The following is a 13,643-nucleotide window of genomic DNA, read 5'->3' as shown; positions in this document are numbered from 1 at the left end:
GTAAATTCCCCAGGATAGCTAAAGGACCTTTGCATGCAGTTTTCATAGAACTATACACAGAATAACTCAGCAGGAACAACTCGTTGGTGTACTTTTTGGAAAAACTATAATTAAGCAGGCAATGCGACTGCAAACATTCACATGGCCAGAGGGAGATGCCAAAGTGAAACTCCTCGGGGGTGGGTTGTCAATAAGATCAGGACGATTCTCAGGTTATAATGCCAGCACATGTTAACTCTCTATAGGGTGAGTTTAGCTATAGTTTAAAGGTACTTAAGTTTCTGAGTCATGGGTAAATCTCTTCTACTTGGCTGTATAATTAACATCATGTTAGTAAAATCTAAATGTATTGCCTGTGTTCCCATCTGAGTTAAGTAAGCTATAGTTTGTGTTTTTTCATATATCATTTGTATTATTCTGTCACCACAAGTCAACATAAAATATCTTTCTTTGAGCTGAGCTTTAGCTATCAATGTATCCTCAGCTTGACTGCGGGTCAAACTCCAAACACAGACATACCATAGTTTATTTCCACAGCTTACAGCTTAATAAGTCAGCTAAACAGGTCGCTACTCATTCTCTGCTGTGTTTATGCATGAGGGCGTTTTTGCAGTGAAACGAGCCACAGGCACCGGACATTGCAAATCAATGTTAGCAAAATCTTTGTAAAAGGAGCTTGATGCTGAGCAGTGACGCAGAAGTTATGTTGTTTTATGTATTAAGGGAAATCCTAAAACCATCCTTGGCCAGGAGCTTGTACAAAAATGCGTTGCACTGCGAATCCAAGGGATTGTTCCAGACCTTTTTTTTTTCACTGCTGCTGTTATATGTTCACATAAACACACGCTCAAGAACACACGCATTGAGTGGCATTGCTGCAGGGTTAGTATAAACACGTCAGAATAAACAGGAAGAAAAGACCTTGAATCTATTAGGCGAGGAGGACTCTTTGCATATACACATACAGCACAGACACCTGATTCATAAGCGCCATTCAGAAATCATGCATGGGATATTTTTGCAAAAGCTGAAAAGTAGATTACAACCCACGAGGAATGATTGAAGGATTTTATTTCTCTTTGGTACGACAGTCTTGCAGATCTGTGTTTTACCTTTTTCAGGCATCTTCACAACAACAGAATCAACGAGATAGGAGACAACTGTTTCTCTGGACTTGTAAACCTGGAGACGCTGTAAGTACACAGCAGTATTGTAATTGTTGTCGTGTGTGTGTGTGTGTGTGTGTGTGTGCCTGCGTGCGTGTTGGTGCTCATATTTGTGTGTGTTAACATGTCCCCCCTTGCCCCACCCTCCTCTGCTTCAGTCCTCCAGACATCATTGTGTCCACTTCCTCCTTTAATTGCTCTAGGATAAATAGAGCAAAGTACATGATGCTTATCAAATCTGCCCTCCCACTGTTCACTTCCTACTGCCACAGAGCCATGAAAAACCTTTCAGTGACAGCCGTACCTCCTGGCAAATGGTTACTGTACAACACATAATCTGGTGGCACTTGCTCTGAGCCATTGTTGGTATTTACAGACACAATGACACAGCACAGGGGACACAAGTAAGCTTATAAAATTAGTACAGTATTACATTTCATCAGTTTTTTTAATGTATCTTTTTTCTTTAAGTGTGTAATATCTGTGGAGGCAAGAGGTTTAGCTGCTGACAGAAAGGTTTGGTAAGGACTTGAAGGGCTTTCTTTGCTTTTGCTGAATAGTCATTCATTCATACATTCAGGGGCAGACTCATTGTGGGTTATTGCATATGTTTATTAAGCAAAGAAAAATGCTTATGACTGAAACTGAATATGTCTCAGTTCTGGAACCTGAACAAGGATATTGTCAACAATATTTATTTTTTTGCTTAAAATATGAACCCAGTAATAAATTGATTAAAAATGGATTATTAACTAGTTTCTTACAACACAGTGTACTTGGAAGCATTCAGTATTTTAATATTTAATAGATTAATGTGCTTTTGTTATATTTAGAGAAACGAGCAGGGGTTTTTTCTGGAGCTAGGCCTTTGGGGGAAGAAGCAGGTTCGGTTGATCAGTAGATCATTAGAGGCAATGAGTCTCTGTTACCTTATTTGACAGAAATCAATGCATTTCCCCATTATGTGTGACCATTAATAAACAAAAACATCAGTAATGTCCGAGTACATGAAACCCCAATTAACAAAAGTGTTTATAAAATATTTACAGGGCTGATAATTTTCCTTTGACTCTGGCTAAAATGTGTGTGTGTGGGGGGGACACGCAATAGTGCGTGACTCTGTGCTGGCCTTAGTCACAAAACCAGTCTTTCCTCCTAATTGTAGATGTCCTTGTTTAAATGTTGCATTGATTTTTGGATGCGAAACAGGATGGATGAAACTGCGCTGATTTCCTGTGTCTCTCTCTGTCTAGAGATCTTAACTTCAACAACCTGAAGGTTTTTCCCAAAGCAATACAGGCCCTCCCCAAACTGAAAGAGCTGTGAGTATACTGCCCCATTTCTGCTGCCTGAGAAAGACATTTTGTACTGTTACTAAAGCTAGGAAGCTTTTAATGCCTCACTGAGGCAAGTTGCTGTCTTTTTTTCTGGTTTAAAAAAGGACAGATGTGTAATGAGGAAAATATCAATTATATTAAATATTAGAGGATTAGACACATGTATACTGAAATTATTTTAAGCTACCTTCATTTCTGTGACTGTTTCTGTTTGTCACACACAGAAACAAAATATTCTGTTGACTTTAATGCTGTTACATCGTTATATATCTGAGCTTTTACCTTTTGGATATGATGTTTAAAGAGAAATAGATAACATGTTTTTTTGATAAAAGTTTTTTTAAAGCATTTGACACTTAACTCACTGATAGAATCATTATGTCTTTTTTTTTTTTTTAACTTTGGCTTAGAGTATGTGAAATTAAGTAATGTGTATGCCACGTGTTGAACTGTGGAAAGTTTACTGACACTGCCACCTTCTCAAAGGTTCAACAAATAAACAAAGGTTCTTTGGAGCGTCTGCAGATCGTTCAGAATGCTGCAGCAAGACTTTTGACGAAAGCTTCTAAATTTTCACATATAACACCGTTGCTTATGCAACGGTCGAATTTAGAGTCCATTTTAAGATTTTGGTTTTAACTTTTAAGGCTCTTCAACAACAAGCACCACCATATATTATTGAACTTTTACAGCCCTATGCCCCTAGTAGGTCTCTGAGGTCGAGTAGTCAGGGCCTACTTGTCACTCAGTATACGAGACTGAAAACTAGGGGTGATAGAGCTTTTGCTACTGTGGCCGCCAGACTGTGGAATTCCCTTCCTCAGGACTTACGATCCGCTGATTCATTGATTACTTTTAAAAAAACAGCTAAAAACACATCTTTTTAAAATTGCTTTTTGCTAACTTTGTTTTTTTTTTTTTTTTTAGAATCTGTTATATCTTGTGAAGCACTTTGTGATTTCTATCTAGAAATGTGCTATATAAATAAAATTTTACTTTACTTACTTACTCTCTTTAGTGGGTTTCATAGCAATGATATTGCTTCCATACCCGAGGGGGCCTTCCACAACAATCCCCTGCTGAAAACCATGTAAGGTCCAACTCTCCCCTCTGACTTGCAGACACTCATTTATAAACAGACATGGCACACTCATAGCTTAACTTTGTAAATACGCCATATACAAGTTTGAGGCTTCAGAAAGATGAATGTCCAGAAGATGGTGCCATTCTCGCATAGTGAATGACTTTTGCTTTGAATTCTCCCCCCTCTGCTCTCCCAGACATCTTTATGACAACCCTCTGTCATTCGTGGGCGCGTCAGCTTTCCAGAACCTGTCCAGCCTGCACTCACTGTAAGTCCCTCCATCAGGCTCAACTCCTGACAGATGGTAGTGCTGAATAAAAATATATGAAAAAGGCAATTTGAATGTGCTCTAAGAGTCAGTCAGTCTTATTTAAGTCACACCATCTCACACTTTGATCTCTGTAATAATGATTTTACTATTCTTCAAACTTGTGTTTTCAGGATGTTGCGTGGCGCCAGTATGATGCAGGACTTCCCCATCCTTACATGGACTAACAACCTTGAGAGTCTGTAAGTGAACTCAGATGTGGCATCTTTCTCTGCTTGTGCGATTTTGTGTTTCAGAAGTGACTGAGTAGCTTTTCATATTCAGGACCCTGTCGGGCACCAAGATATCGTCCATACCCACTGATCTGTGCGAGGACCTCAAAGTGCTGCGAACGCTGTAAGAAACATTCTCTTTCCTGTTACCTACAGCAGGTAATTGATCGTTAGGAACATACAAAGAGAGTAGAGTAGGTCGAACAGTGCAGAACTATATATAGTGTTTTAGTAAGGTCTGTGCACTCATTTTTACAGACCAGTTATCACTGAATGGAACAGTCCAACCTTTTTGTCTTTGTTCTTTCATTTTAATTTGTCCCAGTTGTGCAGTTATTGAAGCTGTTTGTTTTCCTCCATCAGCGACATGTCCTACAATGAGATAAAACAGTTACCTTCCCTCCAGGGCTGCACCCAGCTGCAGGAGATGTGAGTGAAGATCGAAAAGCCATTACACAAAAGAAAGCTTTAAAAGGCAGAAAAAATAAACAAATAAGGCGATTAAAGAAATGTTTGCTTGTTTATAACCTGATAAAATTATGTTTCCCATTTACAGAAACTTTCAGCACAATCATATTGAAAAAATTAACCGAGACACTTTCCAAGGTCTCTCTGCTCTCCGTTTACTGTAAGTCCACTTAGTCATGCACTTCCTTGATGCAATATAAACAAATGTTTTTATGCCTGATTTGTGAATTCACTGAGTTATGTTACACAGAGACCTGAGTAGAAATGAAATCCGAGTTATCCACAGAGATGCTTTCCTCACCCTCAGGGCGCTCACCAACCTGTGAGTAGGACCTTCAGTCACACTGTTTGGTGTCACTCTCTGTGCCCTACAAAATTAAACTGTCTGTGTGCAATCATTTCTGCAGAGACCTGAGTATGAACTCTCTCACTGGGATTCCAACAGCTGGACTGAGCGCGCTCAGTCAGCTGAAACTCTCCGGGAACCCGCAGATGAAAAATGTGCTAACTGCAAATAACCTGCCTAAACTCAGGTGAGAATGACGCTGTGTAGGCTGAGGACATGTAAGTGTAAAGTACACTTGCATGCTTAGACAAAGAGGACAAGTAGTTTTCAAGAATTGAAAAGCATACATAGTGCACACAAGTATAAACTGAACAGTTGTCCCTCAGTACAGCAAAGAGAAACAAATCAACAATGGTATAGAAAAACTGAGGAAAACACAACAGCTTCCACGAATGAGGAGGCTAGTCCACATCTAAATACTACTATTGGAAGCAATCGGAAGGGCCAGAAATGTATATACAACACTTAAATCTGCCAGTGCTATTAAATGATAAACATTTTCTTTTTTTTTTAAGGTCCATTTCTGTCCCTTACGCCTACCAGTGCTGTGCATTCATTGGATGTGACTCAGTGACGACTTCTTTTGAGAAAGAACACATGAAGAAAACTGCAGGTGGGGATGGCGGACATGTTAACTGCATGTGTTATTTAAGTAAAAAGATTGTTTGCAGTGTTAGTGTAACTCCATCTTACTAACATTAAAAATTGTGCTATATTTCCTGGCTGTCATGAGTGTGTAAAATTCCCAAAAAAAGATATAAAAAATGTAAACTACATTTAAATTGAAAGTATCACAGAGAGCTTAAACAGCAATGTTACTAGTTTGGATTGAGTTAAAAAAAAAAACAACAACACTTTTCCCTCTTAGTATATCCATTTTCTTTCTTCTTGTAGGTGGGGAAGATGTGGAAAAAATCTCAATGGTTATGCATTGTTCTCCTTCACCAGGTAGTCAGCTTTTGTGTTTATCAATCAGTGTTAAAGATTTGAAATAATCCCTAAAAAGATAATAACTAAATTTGTCATATTGTTGGCTTTTCAGGAGCTTTCAAGCCTTGTGAACACCTCTTGGGTAACTGGATGATCCGTCTGACAGTCTGGTTCATCTGCCTGGTGTCGCTGGTCTTTAACAGCCTGGTGCTGGTGGCCACCTTCTCTCCCTCACACCGAGCTGGTGCCCATTCCCACTGCCCGACCCCGTCTCTTTCTCCAGCCAGGCTGCTGATGGGGCTGCTGGCTCTGGCCAACCTGCTCACGGGCTTGTACGTCGGCGTGCTGACTGTGCTCGATGTTGCTACGTGGGGATCCTTTGCTGAGTTTGGGGTGTGGTGGGAGATGGGACCCGGCTGTCAGATCACAGGAGTTCTGGCCGTCTTCTCGTCAGAGTGGTCAGTCTTGTTGCTGTCGCTGGCATCCGTGGAGCGCAGCGTGGCCGTGCGGATGATTCTTGGGAAGGTCATGATGTCGCCCAGGAGGAGTGCCAGCAGCCGTCGCGGGTGCTTAAGAGGAGATCGACGCTTCAGCCTCGCTGCAGGATTGCTGGCGCTGCTGGCCGCCGCTGGGGCCTGCCTGCCTCTCGTGACCTCCGGTGATCAGTCTTCGTCTCCTCTCTGCCTGCCGTTTGCCGGCGGCGAGCGTCCAGCTTTGAGTGTTACGGTCATTTTGGTGCTGCTCAACGCCGTGGCCTACCTGTTCACCGCAGCTGTGTACACCCAGTTGTACTGCACACTGGGCAGGGTGGAGCTGGCAGATCCGGAGCAGACGGGTGCCCTGAGACACATCGCCTGGCTCATCTTCACCAACTGCATCTTCTTCTGTCCTGTGGCAGCGTTCTCTTTTGCCCCCCTCCTGACTGGCTCCACAGCTGGTGGCCCGGAGATTGCCAAGACCGTCACCCTCATCTTCTTCCCGCTGCCCGCTTGCCTGAACCCAGTGCTGTACGTGTTCTTCAGCCCAGCCTTCAGGGAGGACTGGCTGAGACTACGCAGTCGCAGAAGTTCAACCAGGGAGATGAAGACCACCACAGAAGGTCACCGAGATGACAGTGGCGGAGGGTCTGAGCTCACAGACGGGGGCTCCTCAACACACCTAGGCTTTGACTGTGGGATGTACTCGCAGCTTTGCGGTGAGGTGGTTGTTTGTGAGCAGTGTGAGGCAGCACTGCGTGCCAGGACCTGCTCTTCCCCCTCGTCCTCCACAGTCTGTAGACACTTGGTCAAGTCCCACAGCTGTCCCACCCTCCTGGCTGGAGCTGCGGCATACCAGCGCTCGGAGGGGTTTTGGGGAGACAGCAGCACGCCGTCTGCACAGTCTGAGTACGCAGACGAGGGGGACTCTTTTGTGTCAGATAGCTCGGACCAGATTCAGGCGTGTGGCCGAGCTTGCTTTTGTCAGAGCAGAGGCCTTCCTCTTGTACACTACTCATACAACATACCTCGAGTCAAGGACTAATGACGCATTTGTGTCATGTGAACTTGGATGCTACAAGAATAAACGTTTTTATATCAAACAGCAAAATGTGCCAACTACCCTACGATTCAGCAAGCACTTAGTTTCTAATAACTGTGTTAACAGACGCAGCCAATCATTTAAAGGGAACTTGGTTTGAACCGAGAAAGTTGCATCACAAACTGGTCGACAAAGGATCTCGCAAAGGAAAATGTTGCCACCGGTGCCTGCGTCTGCAAGCCTCCATGTATGTGTTAATGATTTTTTTTGCCCTGTTTCACCTGTACTTATAAGCTTTTAAATTTTTAATTATTATACATCTTGTCAATTTTTTAAGTTTCTTCACAGCAACTTTTGATTTTATAATTTTTTTTTCTTTTACAAAAATGTAGCAAATGTAATAATCACTCTAAACTTTCATGTATGAATGTAACTTTCAGGTGGTCTTCACCTAGCGGGGGGGATAATATAAAGTCAGCAATAACTTCTGCCCTGCCTGCGTGTGATTGTAAAGTGTCTAAAATAGTCTAAAACAAACATGTCTTTACTTTAAGACTAAGAATGTGATTAAAAGTAGCAGATATCACTGTTTCAGCAACAACTAGGCGCAGCGGTTGTGAAAGATTATTTATTGTTTGAGTAGCATTAAGTCTCTGGCTGGGTGGAGACAGTTTCTGGCCTCTGAATGATAAATACAGTGTAATAACAAGCATTCACCAAAACAACAGCACCTTTATTAGTTTTTCCTCACCAAAAAACCAAAACAAGCACTCTCATGCAGGTTCATGTCACAATTTTTGATCTTTCTTATGGAAAATTCCAGTTATTTTAAAATCTGGGCCTTATTTTCATATTTGTTTTTCCTTTTTGAGCTATTTGTTTGCTAAATTACAGAGCAATGCATGCTGTTAGCCTTTTCAGTACAATGACACTTAAATGAGATCTGCCTAGGCCTGATACTCAGATTGGTTGTGGCCTACAGGGTGATTGTTAATGGTGCTGAATGCAGAGTATTTATAAGCATAAACTGCTCAAAAATTGAATCCTATGAATAATAATAATAAAAAAAGAAATCATTTAAATCACAGGAATAAACCAACATTTTGGGAAATGTGCTTGTTTGCTTAAAGCAGACCTTTCCAAAGTGTGGGGCCCGCCCCCCTAGGGGGGGCGCAGAGCCATTGCAGGGGGGGCGCGGTATGAAAAGGGGGGAAAAAACAAAACGCATGGACACTGCTAGCACGGGGCAGCCACAGAAACGCAAAGCAGGAGATGAAGCATAGCTGAATATGTTTCCAATGTAGTTGCCAAGGTAGGTCTCCCCTGCATAATTGGTTTCCCCTTCGTCGGGAGCAGCGCTGGGCTCTCCAAATCACGGACAAACAGCATCCCACATTCGTGATTTTTAGTTCACAAACACTTGTAATGACTAACTACTCCTGACATTTTGGAGATGTTAGCTCTTTATACAGTAAAGTTACAGTGGGATACAAATAATATCAGGCTGATCCTGCCATGATTTGTTACCCCTGTTCAAATCACGGACAAACAGTATCCCACAGCTGTTTATGTTTTTAAACTCATTTTGCACAGAGAGGCATTTTTTGAAAAATGTATTGATAGCAATGTTGAATATTATTACAGTAAAAAAACAACTACACGTGAAATAATTACACCGTGACGCCTTTGCCTTTCTAAATAGAGGGACAGTAACTGTGTGTGTATATGTAAGCGTGTAAAACCTGCAGATAGAGACAAAATACTGTTAATCTGACTATCTGCCATTCTGCAATTCATCTCATGTAAACAATAACGTGGCGCACAGCGTGACATGAAAAAAGGCACATACCTTTGACGCTGCGTGACGAGCTCTGTATTCCTCGTAAACAGGTAGATGCAAAAAAGGAGTTTTAAAAAGTCGGTGATTCGAAACGCCGTTTACATGTGGACGAAACAGCTGCGTTGTCAAAAATACCCGTGTAGGTGCGGACGTAGCATAAAAGAGTTAGTAGTTTATTTTATTACTACCTGTAATTTATTGCAGATTACTTGTATTTGCTTAATTGTTTACTAAATGTTTGAGGTGTGAAATAAACCGCAATGGAGCAAAATAAGGGTGTGTGTGGTTGGAGGATGTGTTTGTGCGTGCGAGGGGGGGGCGCGAACATTTTTCTTGTAAAACAAAGGGGGGCCTAGCAAAAAAATTTGGGAACCACTGGCTTAGGGTAAGATGACAGCCAGCAGCTTGTTAGCTTAGCATAACCTAAGCCAGGCTTTTTTTTTGTATTCGTTTTTTTATCCACCTGCTCTATGTTTAGCAAACATTTACAACCCTGGATTTACTTCAGAGCATGGAAACTCACATATATGTTGCAAAAAAAAGGCAATAAACAGTCTACGAATTTAAATCAGCTACATTTATGCTGGTTATACTACAAAAAAGTGCAGAGCTACCCACTGTGGTGACCCCTTGTGGCAATGGAGCAGCCAAAACTTGCTTTTTTTATACTATTGATTGAAGTCGTATACATATTAAACAGATTTTGGCTCATGAGCAAGAAAAAAAACAAACAAACTCATGAATATCATCCAAGACAAAAACATGAATGTAATACTGCTTTCACTTTCACGTGATTTGAACACTACACAAGACTGGCAGCCAGCTGAGTTGACAAGATGGTGCATTAGCATTGCCAATAAGTATGAAATGGACGAGTATAACCGAAATGGGGGCGGTTGTTAGTCACCCACAGATATTTAAAGACAAGCATCTGCAGTGTGCTCCTGTATTAAAAGGTATTTGTGTGCAGCCTGTGTGTTTCCTGTATATGATGGATTGACTAGTAAATATGTGATGGTACAAAAAAAAAGGAAAATAAGGCCTTGATTTAAAAAGAAAAGGAAGATTTATCTATAACAGATTGACTACTTTAACTCTGCTGTTTGAGACTCGCTATCAGCTTAAGTTATACTGAGTCCCGTCCGTCTAGCTCATCAGAAAAGCATTTTTTTAATGCTTTAAAGTAAAATGTAGGTCTTTCCATCCTGAGAGCTGACCTAAGTGAAGCTGTGTTTGACGAGGGATTGGCTGGTGTTGTGCTAGAGCATGACTGTACACATTGAGGTGGATACACCCTCTGAGCATGTATTCACAAGTGCACGTCATGTGAGCGCTTTGGAATTCAGGCAATGTAGGGAAACATTTTCTTCCACCAATAAAACGTTCTTGTGTTCTTCTACTGCAACTTTCAATTTCGGCGTTTCGACTCCTATCTTCTGTTTTCACACACCAGACAACTGAGTGTGTAAATAAGTTCACTTACCAAAATGTCTCGCTGACTGTTTGAGATGTCTGATGCGCCACGTGGTGAAAATGTATGCATCTATTTCTTTCTTTCTTTCTTTCTTTTTGTGTAGTTTTGATTATTGTTTTTTGTTTTTGTGTCTGTCTGTAAATTATTTGAACACAGATAATCAAGAATGGCATGCTAACTACGGAAGCTACCTCCTCAACTGTAGTGGCTACCAACAGTGATTTGTTCATTTTTTTCTTTTTCTTTTTTTTTGCATTCTTGGCTTTACATTGACAGAGGATAGGTGACAAATTAAAGGAAAACTCAAATGCCTGACATCCATGCAACGTTGATATGTTTAGGTCTGCTTGTCTCTCTGCAAAATAGAACTTTTCCTTAGCGACTAGCTACACAGCTTATCCTGTGGTGACGCATTTCTGTCATCATATGAGCAGTCTCTTCCAGGATGATAATCCCACAGGGCACGAGGGATCATTGAATCGTTAATAATGTTTGTCATGTGTTCACAGTCGCCAGATCTCAGCACCTATGGGAGATTGTAGACTGATAAGTTAGACGGGGCTCTCCGGCACCGTCATCCAAACAGACTTGTAGAATAAATGAATGAATGAATGCCACACCTTACATACGGCTTAAAGTTGGCCTTTCCTTTAATTTGTCACCTCTGTTTGTACATCGTTTTAGTTCTTTGCAAATTGTGGGAGGAATCTATGTACTGTATACTGTGATTTTTTTTAACCAACCTTAAACTATGAATTTTTTTGTTTTTATGTTTTATAGATATGAACCTGCAGAATAATACAGATTATATATAAAGTATCTCACTTATTTTCAGTTTGAATTAAATCTTACTAGTTTTACACGTGAGATCTCCCCGAGTTGTTTTTATTCTGTTAAAGTAGAAAAAAAGGTATTTCTTTAAATTTTGAATGAATAAAATTGGATGAACACAATAATTCTTGTACTTTTGTGTTGCTTTTAAGACCATGAAAGTCCTATTCACAAACCAGCATCTGGCGGTATATGAGAGGAAAGGTCATTTGTTTGCTTGCTTGTACCACATTTGAAGTGACTTGAGCCAGCTGCTCTGTCCACATGTTCAGTTGAGGTACAACTGATGAATTAAAGTGAGAAGTTATCAGTCTTATTACCCAGTATGTGATGGATACACAAAACTTTGTACCATTTCTGCCACTAAATGTAAATTACAGAAACTTAGTTGATCTTCAAGCTAACAATGTGATTAATTACACAATGCTAGTTCTGAGCCAGAGCCTTAAAGCGTATAAAACCAGGACAAGGCTTCTTGGATGGAGAAATGAAGCCAATGTGAAAGTGTCTTCAACCTGCATGCAGTGTCTCTGAAGGCCACCAGATGGCGATAGTTGTGGTTGCAAAAAGACTGCCGGTCCTGTAGAGGTCTATGGGAAAATTGCTCTCTGTCTTGACCTCTCTGAAGACTTTCTTGCTGAGTTTATAGACTCACTTAACCATTTTGGGTCATGCTGAATGAAATGTAATTCTGTTTTGTAACTCTTCAAGATATTCTATTTCAAAATGGTGGATTATATGTGGTATGAAACTGCACACTCATTGGCTAAAGAGATATCAGTCACTAGTCAGTAGCCAGTGAGTTACTGAGGTTTTAAAGCTAGACCCACCGTCCTCAGCACATTCATTGTTTTGCAACAAAGGTTAAAGTCAAGATAGTCACATTTATCCTCTATTCTGTCTATAGTTGGACCCACTTTTGCTCTCAGAACCGCCTTAATTCTTCAAGACACAGAAACATTCCTCAGAGATTTTTGGTCCATACTGGCATGATAGTGTCACAGTTGCTGCTCATCCATGATGCAAGTCTCACATTCGACCAAATCTCAGAGGTGCTGTATTTGTTTTTATTTAATTTATATAACCCTTGGAGGGTTTGAGCTTTGTGACATGACCATGTCCATCCCTTTGCAACCACAGTGTAGCCGTCAGAAGATGCTACATTCCCTGAAACTGTCCCCACACTAATACAAAACCAGCCTAAACCACTGATACAAGGCAAGATGGATCCATGCTTTTATCTTGTTAGCACACAATGATCTGAATGTGGCAGTAAAAATAGAGACTCGTTAAACCAGGCAGTATTTTTCCAGTCTTTTAAATTGTCCAATTTTGGTGAACCTGGTGTGGTCTTCTGCTGCTGTAGCCTATTCGCTTCAAAGTTTGATGTGCTGTGAATTCAGAGATGTTTTTCTGCATACCTGAATTGCAACAGATGTTTATGTGAATTATTGTTTCCTTTCTGTTAGTTAAAAGCAGTCTGGCCATTCTTCTCTGACCGCATTTTTACCCAGAGAACTGCCACACACTGGATACTTTTTCATTTTCTGTCTATTATCTGTAAAACCTGGAGATGGTTGTATGGAAAAATCCCAGCAGTTCAGCAGGTTTGGAAATACGTAGACATACTTAGACATCTGAACATGGCACCAGCAACCATGCCATGTTCAGAAATACTAAAACCTTCCTGGTTGTGACGCTCAGTTTAAAGTTAAGCAGGTCATTTTGATTATGTCTACATGCATTAAGATGCTGCCCTGTGTTTGGCTGATTAGATATTTACATTAACAAGCAGTGAATTTATTTCACACTTTTTGTGGCATTCAGTTTCTTTCCACTTCCAGCCACCACAGCTGTCTCCTTTCTGTGGTGTAGCTCATGAATTGTAACAAGGTGATGAGTAAAAATTGTCATGTGGAATTGTTACAGACAGGAAATTTGATGTGCTTGGTTTAACTTTCAGCCATGTTACCCTTTACCCTCATCATTTGTGGATTTTGGTGAAGTCCAATGTCAAAACACCTTGCAAAAAACAGAGATGCTCTAAAGCATTTATCAAGTATGTTCCAGGTGACCCTGTGACACGTACAAGGCTCTCTGGATCTTTTT

General features: G+C 40.8%; 1 protein-coding gene across 1 annotated transcript in view; it reads left to right on the top strand.

The window, feature by feature from the left end:
* The window catches only part of lgr4 (leucine-rich repeat containing G protein-coupled receptor 4), a 37,526-nt gene extending 25,867 nt beyond the window's left edge, over nucleotides 1–11,659 (top strand). The window contains exons 6-18 of the mRNA XM_084935669.1: nucleotides 1,122–1,193; nucleotides 2,420–2,488; nucleotides 3,522–3,593; nucleotides 3,784–3,855; nucleotides 4,029–4,097; nucleotides 4,180–4,251; nucleotides 4,491–4,556; nucleotides 4,684–4,755; nucleotides 4,846–4,917; nucleotides 5,003–5,128; nucleotides 5,457–5,554; nucleotides 5,836–5,889; nucleotides 5,984–11,659. Coding sequence (XP_084791795.1) covers nucleotides 1,122–1,193; nucleotides 2,420–2,488; nucleotides 3,522–3,593; nucleotides 3,784–3,855; nucleotides 4,029–4,097; nucleotides 4,180–4,251; nucleotides 4,491–4,556; nucleotides 4,684–4,755; nucleotides 4,846–4,917; nucleotides 5,003–5,128; nucleotides 5,457–5,554; nucleotides 5,836–5,889; nucleotides 5,984–7,392 — 2,323 coding nt within the window. The 3' untranslated portion in view covers nucleotides 7,393–11,659. The remainder of the gene's footprint in view (nucleotides 1–1,121; nucleotides 1,194–2,419; nucleotides 2,489–3,521; nucleotides 3,594–3,783; nucleotides 3,856–4,028; nucleotides 4,098–4,179; nucleotides 4,252–4,490; nucleotides 4,557–4,683; nucleotides 4,756–4,845; nucleotides 4,918–5,002; nucleotides 5,129–5,456; nucleotides 5,555–5,835; nucleotides 5,890–5,983) is intronic.
* The last annotated feature ends 1,984 nt before the right edge of the window (nucleotides 11,660–13,643 follow it).

This window comes from Perissodus microlepis, chromosome 1 (assembly GCF_051167445.1).
Source record: "Perissodus microlepis isolate ML-2025 ecotype Zambia chromosome 1, ASM5116744v1, whole genome shotgun sequence".
NCBI classification, from domain to species: domain Eukaryota; kingdom Metazoa; phylum Chordata; class Actinopteri; order Cichliformes; family Cichlidae; genus Perissodus; species Perissodus microlepis.
Note: the sequence above shows the minus strand (reverse complement) of the source record. Positions and strands in the feature narration are given on the sequence as shown.